Source organism: Schistocerca piceifrons, chromosome 3 (genome assembly GCF_021461385.2).
Source record: "Schistocerca piceifrons isolate TAMUIC-IGC-003096 chromosome 3, iqSchPice1.1, whole genome shotgun sequence".
Classification (NCBI taxonomy): domain Eukaryota; kingdom Metazoa; phylum Arthropoda; class Insecta; order Orthoptera; family Acrididae; genus Schistocerca; species Schistocerca piceifrons.
This window is the reverse complement of record NC_060140.1, coordinates 332,249,267-332,268,961: the sequence shown is the minus strand read 5'-3', so window position 1 is coordinate 332,268,961 and position 19,695 is coordinate 332,249,267. Positions and strand designations below refer to the sequence as shown.

The following is a 19,695-nucleotide window of genomic DNA, read 5'->3' as shown; positions in this document are numbered from 1 at the left end:
GGAGAAAGGAAACTGGCGTTCTACGGATTGGAGCGTGGAATGTCAGATCCCTTAATTGGGCAGGTAGGTTAGAAAATTTAAAAAGGGAAATGGATAGGTTAACGTTAGATACAGTGGGAATTAGTGAAGTTCGGTGGCAGGAGGAACAAGACTTCTGGTCAGGTGACTACAGGGTTATAAACACAAAGTCAAATAGGGGTAATGCAGGAGTAGGTTTAATAATGAATAGGAAAATAGCAATGCGGGTAAGCTACTACAAACAGCATAGTGAACGCATTATTGTGGCCAAGATAGATACGAAGCCCACACCTACTACAGTAGTACAAGTTTATATGCCAACTAGCTCTGCAGATGACGAAGAAATTGAAGAAATGTATGATGAAATAAAAGAAATTATTCAGATAGTGAAGGGAGACGAAAATTTAATAGTCATGGGTGACTGGAATTCGAGTGTAGGAAAAGGGAGAGAAGGAAACGTAGTAGGTGAATATGGATTGGGGATAAGAAATGAAAGAGGTAGCCACCTGGTAGAATTTTGCACAGAGCATAACTTAATCATAGCTAACACTTGGTTTAGGAATCATGAAAGAAGGTTGTATACATGGAAGAACTCCGGAGATACTAGAAGGTTTCAGACAGATTATATAATGGTAAGACAGAGATTTAGGAACCAGGTTTTAAACTGTAAGACATTTCCAGGGGCAGATGTAGACTCTGACCACAATCTATTGGTTATGAACTGTATATTAAAACTGAAGAAACTGCAAAAAGGTAGGAATTTAAGGAGATGGGAACTAGATAAACTGAAAGAACCAGAGGTTGTACAGAGTTTCAGGGAGAGCATAAGGAAACAATTGACAGGAATGGGGGAAAGAAATACAGTAGAAGAAGAATGGGTAGCTTTGATGAATGAAATAGTGAAGGCAGTAGAGGATCAAGTAGGTAAAAAGGCGAGGGTTAGTAGAAATCCTTGGGTAACAGAAGAGATACTGAATTTGATTGATGAAAGGAGAAAATACAAAAATGCAGTAAGTGAAGCAAGCAAAAAGGAAACCAAACGTCTCAAAAATGAGATCAACAGGAAGTGCAAAATGGCTAAGCAGGGATGGCTAGAGGACAAATGTAAGGATGTAGAGGCTTATCTCACTAGGGGTAAGATAGATACTGCTACAAGAAAATTAAAGAGACCTTTGGAGAAAAGAGAACCACTTGCATGAATATCAAGAGCTCAGATGGAAACCCAGTTCTAAGCAAAGAAGAGAAAGCAGAAAGGTGAAAGGAGTATATAGAGGGTCTATACAAGGGCAATGTACTTGAGGACAATATTATGGAAATGGAAGAGGATGTAGATGAAGATGAAATGGGAGATATGACATTGCGTGAAGAGTTTGACAGAGCACTGAAAGACCTAAGTTGAAACAAGGCCTTGGGAAAGCCAGTCCTGACAAAACTCTACCATCTGGTGAGCAAGATGTATGAGACAGGCGAAATTCCCTCAGACTTCAAGAAGAATATAATAATTCCAATCCCAAAGAAAGCAGGTGTTGACAGATGTGAAAATTACCAAACTATCAGTTTAATAAGTCACAGCTGCAAAATACTAATGCAAATTCTTTACAGACAAATGGAAAAACTGGTAGAAGCTGACCTCGGGGAGGATCAGTTTGGATTCCGTAGAAATGTTGGAACACTTGAGGCAATACTGACCCTACGACTTATCTCAGAAGAAAGATTAAGGAAAGGCAAATCTATGTTTCTAGCATTTGTAGACTTAGAGAAAGCTTTTGACAATGTTGACTGGAATACTCTCATTCAAATTCTGAAGGTGCAAGGGGTAAAATACAGGGAGCGAAAGGCTATTTACAATTTGTACAGAAACCAGATGGCAGTTATAAAAGTCGAGGGACATGAAAGGGAAGCAGTGGTTGGGAAGGGAGTGAGACAGGGCTATTCAATCTGTATATTGAGCAAGCAGTAAAGGAAACAAAAGAAAAGTGCAGAGTAGGTATTAAAATCCATGGAGAAGAAATAAAAACTTTGAGGTTCGCCGATGACATTGTAATTCTGTCAGAGACAGCATAGGACTTGGAAGAGCAGTTGAACGGAATGGACAGTGTCTTGAAAAGTGGGTATACAATGAACATCAACAAAAGCAAAACAAGGATAATGGAATGTAGTCGCGTTAACTCAGATGATGCTGAGGGAATTAGATTAGGAAATGAGACTCTTAAAGTAGTAAAGGAGTTTTGATATTTGGGGAGCAAAATAACTGATGATGGTTGAAGTAGAGAGGATATAAAATGTAGACTGGCAATGGCAAAGGAAAGTGTTTCTGAAGAAGAGAAATTTGTTGACATCGAGTATAGACTGAAGTGTCAGGAAGTCGTTTCTGGAAGCATTTGTATGGTGTGTAGTCATGTATGGAAGTGAAACATGAACGATAAATAGTTTGGACAAGAAGAGAATAGAAGCTTTCAAAATGTGGTGCTACAGAAGAATGCTGAAGATTAGATGGGTTGATCACATAACTAATGAGGAGGTATTGAATAGAATTGGGGAGAAGAGGAGTTTGTGGCACAACTTGACCAGAAGAAGGGATCGGTTGGTAGGACATGTTCTGAGGCATCAAGGGATCACCAATTTAGTACTGGAGGGCAGCGTGGAGGGTAAAAATCGTAGAGGGAGACCAAGAGATGAATACACTAAGCAGATTCAGAAGGATGTAGGCTGCAGTACGTACTGGGAGATGAAGAAGCTTGCACAGGATAGAGTAGCATGGAGAGCTGCATCAAACCAGTCTCAGGACTGAAGACCACAACAACAACAACGTGAACTAAGAGTATGCTCAAGTGTTGTAAAACAGCAGACATTTCCTCACTAGCTACACAGATGGAAGAATGAAACTAAAGGAGAAAAATGTATAAATTATTGCAAAAGGAAGAATATGTACAAAATTGAGAACAAATGAGATGTGTACGACAAAGAGATGCAACATTCTAAGTTGCTGACATAACAATACAAAAACAAACAATGCATAAGGGTATAGACCACAAGTTGTTGAAGGAAATGCATCTGTCTGTCAAAAGGGCAACACATGCCGTTTTCAATAATTACCATTGCAGAATCTTATGGAAAGATGCCTCACAACATCCAAAGCAATTCTGGTTATATGTAAAGCTTCAGTGGCATCAAAGTTAGGGCCCAGACTAGACTTTCATGGGTGACACAGGGACAAAAATAGAGGGTAGTAAAGTGAGAGTAGGAATGCTGAACTATATTTTCAAATGTTCCACTATAGTTTGTTTCTCGCACCACTGAAAAGATGGAATTCTTGTCAGATTTTATGCAGAATTGGCAGCTGAGTTAGTTCCCATTTTAACCATAACAGGCTCTATACTGTAGTACAAAAACAGTGCTCAACTGTTGAAAGAAACCACATGTCACACACATCTACAAGAATGGCAGCAGCACTGATCCACGAACATATCAACAGTTTCACAGATGTCCACCTTAAAACATACTCTGAACTCAAACATAACGAGGTATCTATAACAGAATGGCCTTCTCCATGCCAATCAGGATGGATTATGGATTCTGAAAACATTAGTTAAAGAAAAACTCCAATTTTGACAATTATGAGAAGGGCAGATTGCTACTCACCATAAAGATGACACATTGAGTTGCAAACAGGCCACAACTAGAGGACTGTTAAACACTGAGCTTTTGGCAAAAGCCTTATTCAGAAAAGAAAGAAAAGGAAAACACACACACTGTTACACAAGCAGGCGCACTTCACATACTCTTGACTGCTATCTTCAGCCACTATAGCTGTTGCATTCAAGGAAAGCAACAATTGGGAGTGGAGCAGTGAAGGAGGAGGGATAGCAGGATTATGGGTTCGGGTGGGGGGAAGGGGTGGAAGCTGGGGATTGAATGCTGTCTGGAGGAGGGAGCTGGAACTAAAAGACAGCACAACAAGGTCCCCTGGTGTAGTGTTGGGAGGCTCTGGGGGAGGGGAGGTGGGAAACGGGAAATGGGAAACAGAAAAGGAGAGGAGAAGGAAGGGGGAAAGACTGGTGGGTGCATTACCAGAGAGTGGCACACATTGTTTGAAAGAAGGGACCATGTTACAATTTACCACAGTGAAACAACTTCAGAAGACTGAATTCAATATTTTGCCATCTCTCTGTTATCTTCCATTTTAGTGCCAGTATGATCACTGAGTTACTGAATAGACGATTCTAAACCACCCATTGACTTTGTGTAAGACCAAAACCTCTTAAGGTTTTTAGTCAGATCAGTTGACAAGATTTTACTTTCAAAAGTCATTAAACTCATGTCTCATTGCTATCCTTACACACATTTTTACTTTGTTCAGCTTTTGTTTGTTAGCTAGGTTTTGACTTCTCCCAAATCTGTGATGAAACTCTCTTTGTTTACATTGCAGTTCTCTAACACAGCTATTAAACAATGGTGGGTCTCTCCCATCCCTTAAGATCTTGTTCAGAATATACTTATCTAAGGCATATTGTACAACGCTTTTGAATTTTTTCCATTTGTGCTCCACGTCATCATCCTCAGTACTGAATATTTGACAATGACTACTCAGATACTATGCAATTTGTACCTTGCCACTCTTGCTAAATAAAAGTATTTTCCTGCATTTCTTAACATTGCTTGTAATACCCATAGTCATAGTTGCTATCAGAGCCTTAAGATAACTGATACCTTCCTCTACACTAACTGATTTGATAACTTCAAGTCTGTTTGTTGCTAGGAGGACTAAGTCGTTACCTTCAAATGTTGGCTCTCTAACTATGTGTTCACAGTAATTTTCAGACAAGATATTCAGTATAATGTTACACAAATCCCTGTCTCTTGCACCAGTTCTGTTTGCATGACTCTCCCCACCTATACCTGGGAAGTTGAAGTCACCCCCTATTTCAAAGGTATAATCAGGAAAGTTATTAATGATCTCTGTAACTTCTCTCTGAAGTGCTCTATCATTACAGCTCCTGATGCAGACAGTCTATAACAGCATCTGATTGCCATTTTTGACTGACCTTTGATGCTTGAATTCACCCAGATTAGTTCACATTCAGAATACATGATAACCTTTCCAGATATTATCAAGTTCTTGACTGCAATAAATATGCCACCACCCTTGGTGACTGACCTATTCTTACAACAAATATTCTAACTTGAGCTCAGGATTTCATTACTATTCACTTCCAGTTTCAACCAACTTTCAGTTTCTAATACTACTTGGTGTTATAACATTCAATAAGTGATACTAATTCTGGGATCTTTCCTTGGAATCTCCTGCACTTACTAATATCACGCTGAACTTTTTCTATTCTGATCTGTGAGGTTGAGCATTCTCTGAGGAAACAGTGGCTGATATGTCTTCAATTTTGGCAGGCAATTCATCTCTGAAGCCAAGATGGGGTTCCTGTAATGTAAAAAGCCCCTGTGTGCACACCTCACATACTCTGCTACATTACACTCTGTGTTTAATGTACACCTGACCTATTAAGGGGAACCCTACAATTCTCCACACAACGAGCAGGTTGAGAAATTTGCATCCAATAACATCGCAATATTATCTGAGCCTCTGGTGTAGGCCTTCCACTCTGCTCAGAAAAAGGGAACCACGATCAACCCTGGGTATGATGCTACAAATAGTGACCTTAGCGTGCACCCCATATGCAATGCTAGTTGCCTTCACCAAATCAGCCATACAGGCAGTTGCACCCAGTGTGCTCGACAGCCACTGGCAGAGCCTCCTATACGTCTCAGACAAGACCCTAGCAAACATTGTGAGTGCACATTGGCATTCTTTCATACACTACCTGCTATTTTCCTGTAGGGCTACATTACCTGCCGATGCTGGAGCTATCAATGACTAGCATACCCACCCTCTGCACTTGCTGGACTGGGCAGGAAAAATCAGCTGGTGGCCCAACAGGAGAGGCACTCTGCACTGGCTCAGAAGTATTATCAAATCTGGGTAGCACCACATACCTGTTGCTAAGGTGTAAGTAGCCAGCTGTGTGGCCCATTCCCTGTTTCACCTTGCACCCAGTGATGCACAAACCCATCACTGTCTGCCACTCACTTTCAAATGAAAACAGAGCAGTCAGATGTTGCATATCAGGAGACGCAGTGGCATCCAGATCACCTGAGGATTCAAACAGCAGAAAAACTGTCACAGGTCTCATCACAAGTTCCCAAGGTCGCTGTCGCCTGTCGACCACAGACAATGCAGCTTCTAGCTGTTTATGAACAGCAGCCAATTCCCCTTCTGTCCCCTCACAACAAGTACAGTCCCTATGGTATCATACTGTGTAAAAAAACTAAATGAGAGCTCAAAAATGCAAAGCAGTTAGTGGTATGGAGAAGTACAAACAGCCCCCTCTCCCCCCCCTCCTCCCCCCACCACTGCAACGAGAAAATAGCCAGAATGTAGTGCTACTGAGGTTGGCATGTATCATACCTTCAGACTGAGAGCCCTCTCAGGCATGCTGCTGTGTGATGTACCTCTAAACTTTTGCAAATATGCTTATATAACATATCAACTATAGCAGATAACTGTCATTCTTATGTTGATTGTAAGACATGCAATTCAGCAAAATGGACTCACCTTCAGTCTTCCATCTGAAAGAGTTGGCACTTTAGGATTTGGCTTATTGTAATGCAGGTTGGGAGGAATTTCATTACTTTCAAGAATTAGTAGTGATTTGATTATAGAACACATTCCTGAAGCTCCTTCTGCATGACCCATATTTGATTTTACTGACCCTATCAACAAAGGAGATGGTCTGTTCTTCAAAAACACATCTGACAGTGCACCTAGTTCTTCAGGGTCACCTGCCTGCAATTGTAAAACATACTTTACTTTAAACGAATGAGAGAGATAATTGCATATACACCATGTGATCAAAAGTAAACAGACACCTGACTGAAAATGACAGTTCGTGGTGCCCTCCATTGGTAATGCTGGAATTCAGTATGGTGTTGGCCCACCCTTAGCCTTGATGACAGCTTCCACTATCACGGGCATATGTTCAATCAGGTGCTGGAAAATTAGTTGGGGAATGGCAGCCCATTCTTCATGGAGTGCTCCACTAAGGAGAGGTATCAATGTCGGTGGTGAGGCCTGGCATGAAGTCAGCATTCCAAAACATCTGAAAGGTGTTCTATAGGATTTAGGTCAGGACTCTGTGCAGGCCAGTCCATTACAGGGATGTTATTGTCATGTAACCACTTCGTCACAGGCTGTGCATTATGAACAGGTGGTCAATCGTGTTAAAAGATGCAATCGCCAACCCCGAATTCCTCTTCAATAGTGGGAAGTAAGGAGGCACTTAAAACATCAATGTAGGCCTGTGGTGTGACAGTGCCATGCAAACCAACAAGGGGTGCAAGCCCCCTCCACGAAAAAACGTGACCACACCGTTACACTACCACCTCCGAATTTTACTGTTGGTACTACACACACTGGCAGATGACATTCATAGGGCATTTGCCATACCCAAAACCTGCCATTGGATCATCACATGTGTACCGTGATTTGTCAGTCCACATAACGTTTTTTTCACTGTTCAATTGCCCAATGTTTACACTCCTTACACCAAGCGAGGAGTTGTTTGGCATTTACCAGTGTGATGTGTGGCTTATGAGCAGCTGCTTGACCGTGAAATCCAAGTTTTCTCACCTCCCACCTAACTGTCATAGTACTTGCAGTGGATCCTGATGCAGTCTGGAATCCCTGGTTGATGGTCTGGATAGATGTCTGCCTATTACACATTACAACCCTCTTCAACTGTTGTCGGTCTCTGTCAGTCAACAGATGAGGTCGGCCTTTATATTTTTGTGCTGTACGTGTCCCTTCACATTTCCACTTCACTATCACAGTGGAAAGAGTGGACCTAGGAATGTTTGGGAGGGTGGAAATTTCATGAACAGACGTATGATATAAGTGACACCCAATCACGTTACCACATTTCAAGTCCATGAGTTCTGCAGAGCGCCCCATTCTGCTCTCTCACGATGTCTAATGACTACTGAGGTTACTGATATGGAGTGCCTGGCAGAAGGTGGCAGCACAATGCACCTAACATGAAAAACATATGTTTTTGGAGGTGTCTGGACACTTTGGATCACACTGTGTAATTTGTTAAAAATCATCTCATATTAAAAGCAATATAGGTAGAAAGCTACACAATGATTTTATAGTAAGATGTTAACAGTGTAGGGAAAGATAGATTGTTACTTACCGTAATGGAGACATGTTATGTTGCAGACAGGCACAATTAAAAGAGACTTACATAAAGCTTTTGGCTGCAGCCTTCATCAGCAAAAGAGAAAGAGAGACACATACACCATTCATACACACAAGCAAGCACACCTCACACAAGCATGACCACCCACACCTCACGTACATATGACAGCCAACTCCTGCAGCTCAGTCCAGAATCCTACATGAAGTTTCCATTGTTTGATTTTATAATAAGATGTGTTATGTATTTACATTATAAGCTACATTAATTATAATCAATGAGGGGAAATACAGAGTTTGAAAGTAAACATAAAGAGAGAAATATAAACTGCTACCTTGACTCATTGTTAATGTTTATTTTGATAAAATCATTTTTAGTACTTTGTTTTTACATATGGTTTGTACAAGTCAAAGAATAAGACAATTAAATTATAATTACAATGGTTAATAAGTGAGAATCAGGCAAAATGGAGTATGTAAGTCTAAAAAATGAGATTGACAAGAAGTGTAAAATGGTAAAGCAGGAATGACTAGATGGGAAATGTAGGGATGTAGAAGCATGTATGGCTAATAGTGCGTAGGAAAATAGAAGGGCCTTCGGAGAAAAAGAGAAAAATCTGCATGAGTATTAAGAACTCAGGTGCTGAGCCCACACTACACAAAGAAAGGAAGGTTAAAAGGGCAAAGGAATATATAGTGTGTCTACATAAGGAAAACAGACATGTAGACAGTACAGAAATTGAAGGAAATAAATGAAGATGAGATGGAAGATGTGATATTGCGAGAAGATTTTGCCAAAGTTCTGAAAGATCTAAGTTGAACCACGTCACCTGGAGTAGATGACATTCCATTAGAATTATTAAGAACTTTGGGAGAACTAGCCAAGACAAAACTACTCCAATTTTTATGAAAAATATATTAGGCAGATGACATACTCTCAGAATTCAAGAAGAATGTAATAAATCCTGTTTCAGAGAAAGCAGGTGCTGACACCTGAGAATACTGCTGAATTATCAATTTAATGATACATGATTGCAAAACAATGACAAAAATTATTTACAGGAGAATGGAGAAACTGGAAGAGGCCAACCTTGGACGAGATCATTTTTGGTTCCAAAGAAATGTAGGGACATATGAGCCCATATTGATACCACGACTTATTTCAGAATACAGACTAGAGAAAGGTAAACTTACCTTTACATCATTTGCAGAAGAAAGCTTTTGACAACGTTGACTGGAATACACTTTTTTTAAATTCTGTAAGTAGCAGGGGTAAAATATAGGTAGCAAAAAGTTGTCTACAACTTCTACACAAACCAGAGCGCATTTATAAGAGTTGAAAGACATAGAAGGGAAACAGTGACTGAGAAGCAGTGAGACCGGGTTACAGCCTGTTCCTAATGTTGTTCAAGCTATGCAGTGAGCAAGCAGTAATGGAAATCATGGAGACATTTGGAAAAGAAATTAAAGGTCATGGAGCATAAATACAAGTTTTGGGTAATTCTGTCAGATATAACAAAATATTGGAAAGAGCAGTAGAACAGAATGGACAGCATCTTGAAAAGAATTTATAACATGAATGTCAACAAAAGTAAATTTAGAATAACGGAATGTAGTCAAAATGAATCAGGTGATGCTGACATAACTGGGTTAGTAAATGAGGCACTAAAAGTAGCAGATTAGTTTTGCTGTTTCAGCAGCAAAATAATATGATTGTCAAAGAGGAGAGGATATAAAATGCAGAGTGCCAAAAGCAAGAAAACCTTTGCTGAAAAACTGAAATGTGTTAAAACTGATTATAAATGTGAGTGTTAAGAAGTCTCTTCTGAAGGCATTTGTAGGGAGTGTAGCCTTGTATGGAAGTGAAACATGGAAATAATCAGTTCAGACAAGAAGTGAATAGAAGCTTTTGAAATGAGGTCCTACAGAAGAATGTAGAAAATTACATGGGAAGATTGAATAGCTAATGAGGAGATATGAAACTGAATTGGGGAAAAAAGTTTCTGCCACAAACTGACTAAAAGGAGGTATCAGTTGATAGGTCTCATCCAGAGGCATCAATGTATCATCATTTCCATAAAGGAAGGAAGTGTGGACAGTAAAAGTTGAAGAGGAAGACCCTGGCTTGAAGACAATGAACAGATTCCAACAGATATAGGTTGCGGAAGTTATGTAGAGATGAAGAGGCTTGCACAGGGTAGAATAACACAGAGATCTGCATCAAACCAGTTTTCAGACTAAAGACCACAACAACAACAATAGGTGAGGTTACAAGTTCAACACAATAAATGTAAATAATAACATGAATGGAATATACAGTGTAAATACTCCCAGCCATGACAGCAACACTGTTATATTTGCAACAAAGAAATCAACAATATGCATTCTAATATTGATACGAGTCAAGTGGTGTTAAACATTTATGATCCAGCAACAACTATACATGGATTATCATTCTCTTTTTTGCAACATGCCTCCCATATTATCACTCTGTGCACTTTTTGTTGCACTGTAATGTATGTGAGTAAATCTCACATGTATATAAATTACTGGTTATGGATATTCTAATACCATAAATCACTTTTCACAACACCATGTTTTCCTTTGTTAATAATCACTTTTTTGTCTTGGTGTTTTAAAACCCAAATGTCATAAGTACAACAATATCTCTGGAGGTCTTTTTCTAATTTTGAAGTCCAGTACTCACACAGTTGATGAACCAGTACATCCTTTATAATACTGTAGGAATTGTTGCCTAACAACTTAGTTATTCATATCTCCAATGAAACTGGTAATGTCATCATTTTATTTGTTTATTCTGGGAGTTGTCATCTTTTATAACAAAATCTCATAGATACTATAATTATTACTGGAGGTTTATTTCTAGTTCGTAGTCAAGTTTCCACAGAGTAAATGGTCTATTACATTGATAATCATACTGTAGAAATTACTGTCTGAAAACAGAGTTATCTATAACGTCACTGAAGTAGTACTATCATCGCTTTATTTGTTTATTCTGGAAGTAATAATTAAAAAAAAAATCAAATCTTACAGATACAATAATTTTTACTGGAGGTTTTTCTTCTATTTTTGAAGTCCAGTATTCAGAGAGCTGATGGCCATTACCTTGTTTATAATGGTTTGGGCTCCCTCTGCATGGAAGAAGACTGACATAACTTTTTAGTACAAAAACAAAAATTTTTTCTTTCATTTCTCCATACTGAAATGTGGTAGCTGGCTTCGGCATTGGGCAGCTGCCACTGTCACACATCTGTGACATGGGATGCTGAGGTGTTTAAAGTTCCCACAGTGAGGGCTGTTGAACCAGGGATGCCTTCAGTGCAGTTTGGTCAACCTCCTCGATCAGTAGGGTGGTGTGACGGGAATCATACATTGCCTCAGGCACCAGCGTTTGACAAAATGGGCAGGGGTGCACAGCTCTCTTGCCTGCCAGCACTCATCTGGTTAACATGCTCCTCTCCCATTCCCCTATGCCATGACACTGAATTCCATGTGGTTCCTACGGTCACCTCTCCCCTTCTCCACTCACTGATGTAAAGCCACATTTTGCTATAAACCTTCTTTGGGGGTCAGTTTTTACCAATTAATCTTTGTTCACTATTTAGACCAACTAAAATCCAGGAATTATTGCCTAACAATTTAGTTATTTAATCTCCAATGAAACAGTTACTGTTGTCACTTTATTTGTTCATTTTTGGGGTCATCATTTTTTTAAAACCAAATTGCACAGGTACAATAAATTTTAATCAACATTTTTTTCTAGTTTGGAAGCCAGTACTGGCAGAGTAATGGTGCACTGCATTGTTTATAATACCAGTATTGTAGAAATAATTGCCTACTATGCTGCAAGGACAACTGACACTAATTACGTCTGGCAGGCCATTGGAATTTGCTCGCACAATGATCCAATTGGCCATCTTCAATCCTAACTGACTCATAAACAGTGCAACATATCACATTTTTTCCTTAACAGTTATTTCTCAGCACAGCGTACCCTGAAACACCCTGTTTTCATCACCACATATAACACTTCCCACCAATGGTAGACATCATTTAAGACTGGCTATGCTCCTGAGAGGTGACAGGGCATAAACACTCTGCAGCATTGATATGCAGTGTATGATGCTTATCATCCAGTCATCCGTGTCGCGTCAACGGCAGTAGGCTGAGCAAAATTGATGTTCTTGGTTCACTTCTAAAATGTCTTTCTCTCCTCAGTGACACTCATTCTTATGTTTTATTTGTTGAAAACCAGTCAGTCAGTTTACTTGGGTATGCAGCATACTGCACACCTGGTTAGTAGATCCTGCCAGTTCAGTGAAATCTCATTGTCCCAGGGTCGACAAATACTTGAGGGTACCTACCATCATAAGGATGCATCAGCGAATATTTTATCTTAACAAAATTTGTTCCTCTTGACATTATCTACCATCTCTATACATTTGCCGCAAAGACCTCGAATCACCAAGTATATACTTTGTCTTCAGGCTCTTCCATACTTTACGGTTTCCTTTGCTTCTTCTTCCATCTCTGCTTCTTTTCACTTCTATTTTTTCTTTAACGATAATGTTTGCAAATAATTTTTCCTTAGAATGTGTCCAATACAGTTTACTTACTTCTGCAGGAGAGTCATTGTCTTCTTTACACTTGTAAGCCTTCATTATTCCTTTCATTGTCTGCCCACTTAATTATCTCTGTTCTTTTCCATACCACAATTTTCAGTTCCAAACATCTGTGGCTTTTGGGATAGATACTGAAATTTCACTTCAAATTGGGATTGGGATTGTACTATCACTTTACTGAATGTAAATTCCTCACATTTTAACTCACAAATGGACTGTGGGCACCAATGGAACTGATCATATTAACTGTTCTTTCTATCACAGGATAGTATACAGTTACAGAGATGGACATATAAGAAAGCATCATCTGATGACATCAAAGAGATTCATGTTATCTGTAAATCCACCATGTAGAAAGAATGTTCACAACATAATATCCATTGGAAGAAACAGGATTAAGATCAAATTAGCCATACCAAAACCATGGCCAGGTTAAGGCCCAAGCAGCATAAGTTGGCACTTGGAGCACCAAGTTGAGAGGGGCAGCAGAGGCACTACAACTACAAGATTTCTATAGGTAATGCATCATAATTAGTAGCAGACACATGTGGTGCCAAGCTGACATGGGCATATACAGTGCGTAGCACACGTAGGGGCAAAGACAGGAAGTGTATGAGGGAAAAGGGGGGCAGGAAGTGCACCAGATGATGTGTCACTTGTGCGAAAAAATGTTCTCAAACCAGTACTGACCAAAGCCAGCCAACTCATTGGTAGAATGCTCAATGTTTTCAATACAAAATCTTGAAGCATACATTCCTTACTATATAACTCAGTGTCAGGGTCTAATATGGAATATGGACACTCATCTTACTGAATAAGATATTTCTAATGCTATAGCGTCTGCTATTCTGGCACTTGCAGTGCCATCCATATATGACAAAGAAGGTAAACAAAAGTGGGAAGATCAGGGTCATCATATATAAAACACGTGCAGTTACTTTTAACTCACAAACACTGCCTTATTTATCATGGTGTATGGGATGTTGTGCTCTGCAGAGATGCATATACTGCCAGCGTATCAGTGTTTTGTCTCTGATTTAATCATGTTAGTACTCAGTGTCTGTCTGCCCCATGAAGCACAAATTTTGGAGGAGATCACTTTTGGACTGAATGCTCAACTGCACACTTCAGAGACTTTGTTGCAGCAATACACATAATGAAATGAAATGGATTTTCCCTGAATACATAGCTCAGTACCAGATCAAGGAAACTGCAATGAAACAAAGAATAATATTCATGCAAGCTAAAAGCTTAGCAAGTAGCTACTCAAATGTGGAAGTAGCACTAATAGCACCAGCACATGATGACAAATGTGCATTGTCAAGCTAAAAACCACCGTAAGACTCCTTATTGTCAACAATGGTGACCTGTTCTTTGCTCACCACAGTGGGACCCTTCACCTCTGCACTCAAACACACTCCATTTGAGTCCTACCATCAATAGCTCATATCCTTATCAATATCATGTCACTGAATATAACAAAAATCCCCACAGAGAATATTAAATGCAACCCCAAAATTCTGGAAGACAGCCAAATTAAGTAGAAATATCTCTATACTAAAAACTTTTTAATTTAATTATGGAAATTATAACTCAACATCAATCTGCTCCATCAGGACCATTCAACCTCATTTCAATACACCAAATGATAACAATGTATTAATTAACTGACTAGAACCAACATTTATGTTTTGCAGGGATTTCAAAGCACACTGTCATGTTGGGTTGCAAAATAAGTGACATGTATGGAGAGGCCACAATGGATGTGGTCAATGATTTTAATTTAATCATTCTAAATGATGAGTCACCAATGCAATAATTACTTCCAGATCAAAGATTGTTGGCAACAGACCTTACACTTTGCACTTCAAATACCATGCAAGACTTTAAATGGGAAGTACACCCATATCCTACAGGTTCAGGCCACTTCCCCATCACATTAACTTCACAAAGCTCCACTGCCTCAAGGCTATATCAAATTGGGACAAAAGAAGGACTAACTGGAACAATAACAAATTTATGGCCATAGATTTCTAGAGGACTAATGCAAGGTAAAGATAAGAGGTGTTTCTGCTTGCTAACTGAAATAATCTGTGATGCTGCAACCCATGGAAATTTCCAGTTTGAAGCAGTCAAGAAAATGAAAGGGATGACAATACCCAAGCATGCTTGCGTGTGATTGCAAACAGCAGATCTGCATATAAAGCATACAACAAATAGCATAGCTGGAAAGTTATTTAAACTGATATCATTAGTTCCTTTTACTTCCCTTCTTTTCTCTCCCCCCTCCACCTTCAATTTACATAATATCTATCATAGCTGTGGATTTAGTGTGCTGTCCATTCTTTCAGTCATGTCCTGCAGAACAAGCACCTGGCATTCATATAACTGATTCACCTCAGCAGACAATGACTCAACTATCTTCAGTGCAAATGCACATTTCCTTTGATCTCAAGAAGAAATGTAAAAATCGGTGCACTTGGAGAACATGGACGGGGACAGTAGATAGGTGGTACTACATGGGAATGTGAATCGACCAAGGGAGTGTAGGAGGATAGTCTGTGCATTTTCAGTAAACACTATGACCAGGTGGCACAGTGGTTAACACAATTGCTTAGTAAGCAGGAGATCCTGGGTTCAAGCCACACCAGGGCACCTGTTTTCACTCATCACCACTAATTCTACATAAAGTCCCAATGCAGCTTTCAGTTTTTATCAACATGTACACCTAAGACCTAAGAATTTTCTATTCTGTTTATTATTTATTGTTGATATAATAAGTTAACTGGAGGTAGTTTATTTTGACAGTAGAAAACAGGATGAGCAGTGTTCTTCCAACGTTTAAAGCTAGCCCATTTGTGCAAGACTCTCACCTACTTTCCGAAAACATCATTCACTACCTTCTACATTGCTGTTTCTTTGCTCAGCTTCACAATAATGCTTGTATCATTGGAAAACAGGACTAATTCTCACTCCTGTTTCAAATAAAATAGCAGATCAGTCACATAAAGCAAGAACAGTAGTGAACCAATGATTGACCCTCTAGGACTCCGATTGTAATTGATCCCCATGGAGATGATGTGACTTCCTTCTCTGGAGTATTGGAACAGCCTAGAATAAGTTTCTGTATTCTGTAACTTAAATAAGAACTTAAATAAATCCACAATCCACACTAATATAATAAATGCAAAAGTGGGTTTGCCTGTTACTTTTTTATGACTATACCATTCAACCTACTGAATGCTGAGGAAGAATATGTAAAAAAAAAAAGGAGAAAAGGAGAGAGAAAGAAAGAGAAAGAAAGAAAGAGAGAGAGACGTAAAGAGACAGAAAGAAATATATAAATGACCTAGTAGATAGTGTCGGAAGTTCCATGCGGCTTTTTGCGGATGATGCTGTAGTATACAGAGAAGTTGTAGCATTAGAAAATTGCAGCGAAATGCAGGAAGATCTGCAGTGGATAGGCACTTGGTGCAGGGAGTGGCAACTGACCCTTAACATAGACAAATGTAATGTATTGCGAATACATAGAAAGAAGTATCCTTTATTGTATGATTATATGATAGTGGAACAAACACTGGTAGCAGTTACTTCTGTAAAATATCTGGGAGTATGCGTGTGGTACAATTTGAAGTGGAATGATCATATAAAATTAATTGTTGGTAATGCGGGTGCCAGGTTGACATTCATTGGGAGAGTCCTTAGAAAATGCAGTCCATCAACAAAGGAGTTGACTTACAAAACACTCGTTCGGTCTATACTTGAGTACTGCTCATCAGTGTAGGATCCGTACTAGGTCGGGTTGACAGAGGAGATAAAGAAGATCCAAAGAAGAGCAGCACGTTTTATCACAGGGTTATTTGCTAAGCGTGATAGCGTTACGGAGATGTTTAGCAAACTCAAGTGGCAGACTCTTCAAGAGAGGCGCTCTGCATCGCGGTGTAGCTTGCTGTCCAGGTTTCGAGATTCTGGATGAGGTATCGAATATATTGCTTCCCCCTACTTATACCCCTGAGGAGCTCACGAATGTAAAATTAGAGAGATTTGAGCACACACAGAGGCTTTCCGGCAGTCGTTCTTCCCGCGAACCATATGCGAATGGAACAGGAAAGGGAGGTAATGACAGTGGCACGTAAAGTGCCCTCCGCCACACACCACTCGGTGGCTTGCGGAGTATAAATATAGATGTAGATGTAGAAAGGGAGAGAGAGAGAGAGAGAGAGTCAGCCCCTAAGTGGGTGATGTAAGGAATGGACCATCTTTTTTTAAATCAGTGAATGTAAGCTGTGATGAAAAATTATTTAATTTGTTGCCTGATGCACGCATTGTATAATGTGTAGCTACTTCATTAGTACAGTGCCACAACCCTCCTCATGCATCATTTGGCAGCAATGCTGCGCCTGCTGCATAAACATGTATTATGGCAGCTGGGAGGGTAAGGGTGGGGGGGGGGGGGTGGAGGGGAGGCGTAACATCGTGAGCTTTGTTTACTTTTATGGGCAGACACATGCAGGGATGTTCTGATAAAATTTTCAAGTAAGTACTTGATATTTTTGTTTTGATACCAAGTACTTTTAGAATCAAATCATTCTTTCAGTACTTACTCAATATCAAAAGAAAAGTACTCGTATCAAATCAATTTTACAGGCTTATCCCTAAAGTGCATGAGTGACTGCTTGTGTCTATGGTACTGCCTTCCATCCCCCACACTGAGTTTTGACCACTGGGCCTGCTCCTCTATTCATTGGCCATATTGTTTGTCATGGTTTGCAGTCATGCAGTGACTGCTTCTTGTCAAAGGTTTGTTGGCTTTTATTGTGTCCTGACGCCACTGAGATCTAAAGGATGGACATATTTTACTTAAATTAATGATACCATAAAAACGTAAAACAATGTTTTAAAACTGTTTTGTGGCAATATGTCCAATTTATTTAAACAAGCTGGTGTCCATGAAACTGCTGTAGAATGAAAACAACAAAATTTAGAAGTGCCTCTGAACCTGATAAAACAACTAAAAGGTGTGTCTGAAACCAATAATAATTCTCCTTTGATAATCTCTGAAACAAAATTGTTACACCTGTTCAGGCTTATTTTTTTACATTATGAGTCATATTTTGATCTTTGTCAGTAATTTAATTTCATTCTCAATATTGTATGAGGAAAAATCTTTTTAAATTTTGAAGTTAAAACATGACCCGAGAAAACAGTATATCAGAATTAAAATTAAAACTTATAGTCTGGGAAGTGTAATATTTTGACAAATACAGTGGAGCTTAAAACAATATCTTATCATTATAGCAACTTACATGCCTAGTAAATGTATATTTTTAAAAGCTGGTGTAACTATGATTCAGAATAGAAATATGTTGTCTCCTAAATATTTATAGCTATTTCTGTTCCATGAAGACATGTGACATCACACACACAACCCTTGAACTTCTATCTATGTGACTAAAAGTTATAAACGATGTGCAAGTATAAATTATCAGAATGGGATGAGAAAAATCAACATCCAGTCTATGAAGGAAACACTAGCGCAGGGAATGCTGCAGGCGTCGTTATTGCAAGCATTTCTTTTTCTCATATTTGTACATGATATTGTAGAACCTTCTAATTCCCATGTAATTAATTACACTGATGACATATCTCTGTTGTTTTCTGATGATAATAAGGTGGATGTAACATATTTTTCAACACATAAGGCATCAGAAGTGATTAAATAATTTAGTAATTGGGGCCTGACTGTCAATATCAGAAAATCATAGTAAGTTGAGTTCAAAGCAAGCAACTCATGCAACAGATGTGTAGACAATGTTTGTGGAATTTTGTACACAGACGATGAAGACTTTAAATTCCTTGGTCTGTACTTGGCAGCCACAATAGGAAAACTATGTCAGTTTCATGTGTAGGAAAATAAGCAGTGCATAGCACTTATTAAGTCAACTATCCAAAATGGTGTGTAACAACAGTGGAAACGATATACTACCAATTAATTTTCCCATTTGTAAATTATAGGATAGAGTTGAGGTGGTGTGCCACTTATGAGCACCTGAAAAGAATACTGGTACTACAAATGAGAGAGGTTAGGTTGATACATGGTCTGGGTACAGGGAGACCTGTCATTGCGATCTTATCAAAACTAAATATCTCTTTGTATAATGTTTGTAAGCCTTAGAGTCACACACCCAAATGTTATTATATACAAAATATTTCTTAAAAATAAATGCCTGTATTCATTGAAGGAATTCCAAGCTGTATGTTTTATGTATTAACCTTTGTAGATAAATATGTTATGTAGTAAATCTTTGTACACAAATATGATACATAATATACCTTTGTTAACAAAATGATGTTTACAAAAGTCAAGAAGTGATGACTACATCCAAAAAGAAATGTAAATAAAAAATTAAAAAAGATGAAGTTGAAAATTTTATTTTAAATCATACTCTGCTGTTTTCAGCGTTACATCACGAACTTCTCAGAGAACTGCAATACTTCACATGGTAAGTGACATTTCATATTTTAAGAGTCCTACACTTTGACAAAAACATAGCTGAGTTTTGGATTTCATTGATAATCTTCTACCAATTGACAACACTTGGTACCACACTTTCCATGAAAAGTAAAAGATTTTGTTTCATCCTTAGTGAGGCACACAGTTTTACCTCCCACGTAAGTAAACATTCCTTTTATCAATTAAAATTTCAGATTAAAGTATGTAGCATGCTAACTTTACCTACCATGGTGAAATGATTAATCACTACCAGCACT

General features: G+C 38.8%; 1 protein-coding gene across 1 annotated transcript in view; it reads right to left on the bottom strand.

Moving 5' to 3' along the window:
- LOC124788632 (fatty acid synthase-like) overlaps positions 1-19,695 on the bottom strand; it is a 507,799-nt gene that overhangs the window by 314,003 nt on the left and 174,101 nt on the right. Inside the window, exon 7 of the mRNA XM_047255903.1 lies at positions 6,644-6,874. Coding sequence (XP_047111859.1) covers positions 6,644-6,874 — 231 coding nt within the window. The remainder of the gene's footprint in view (positions 1-6,643; positions 6,875-19,695) is intronic.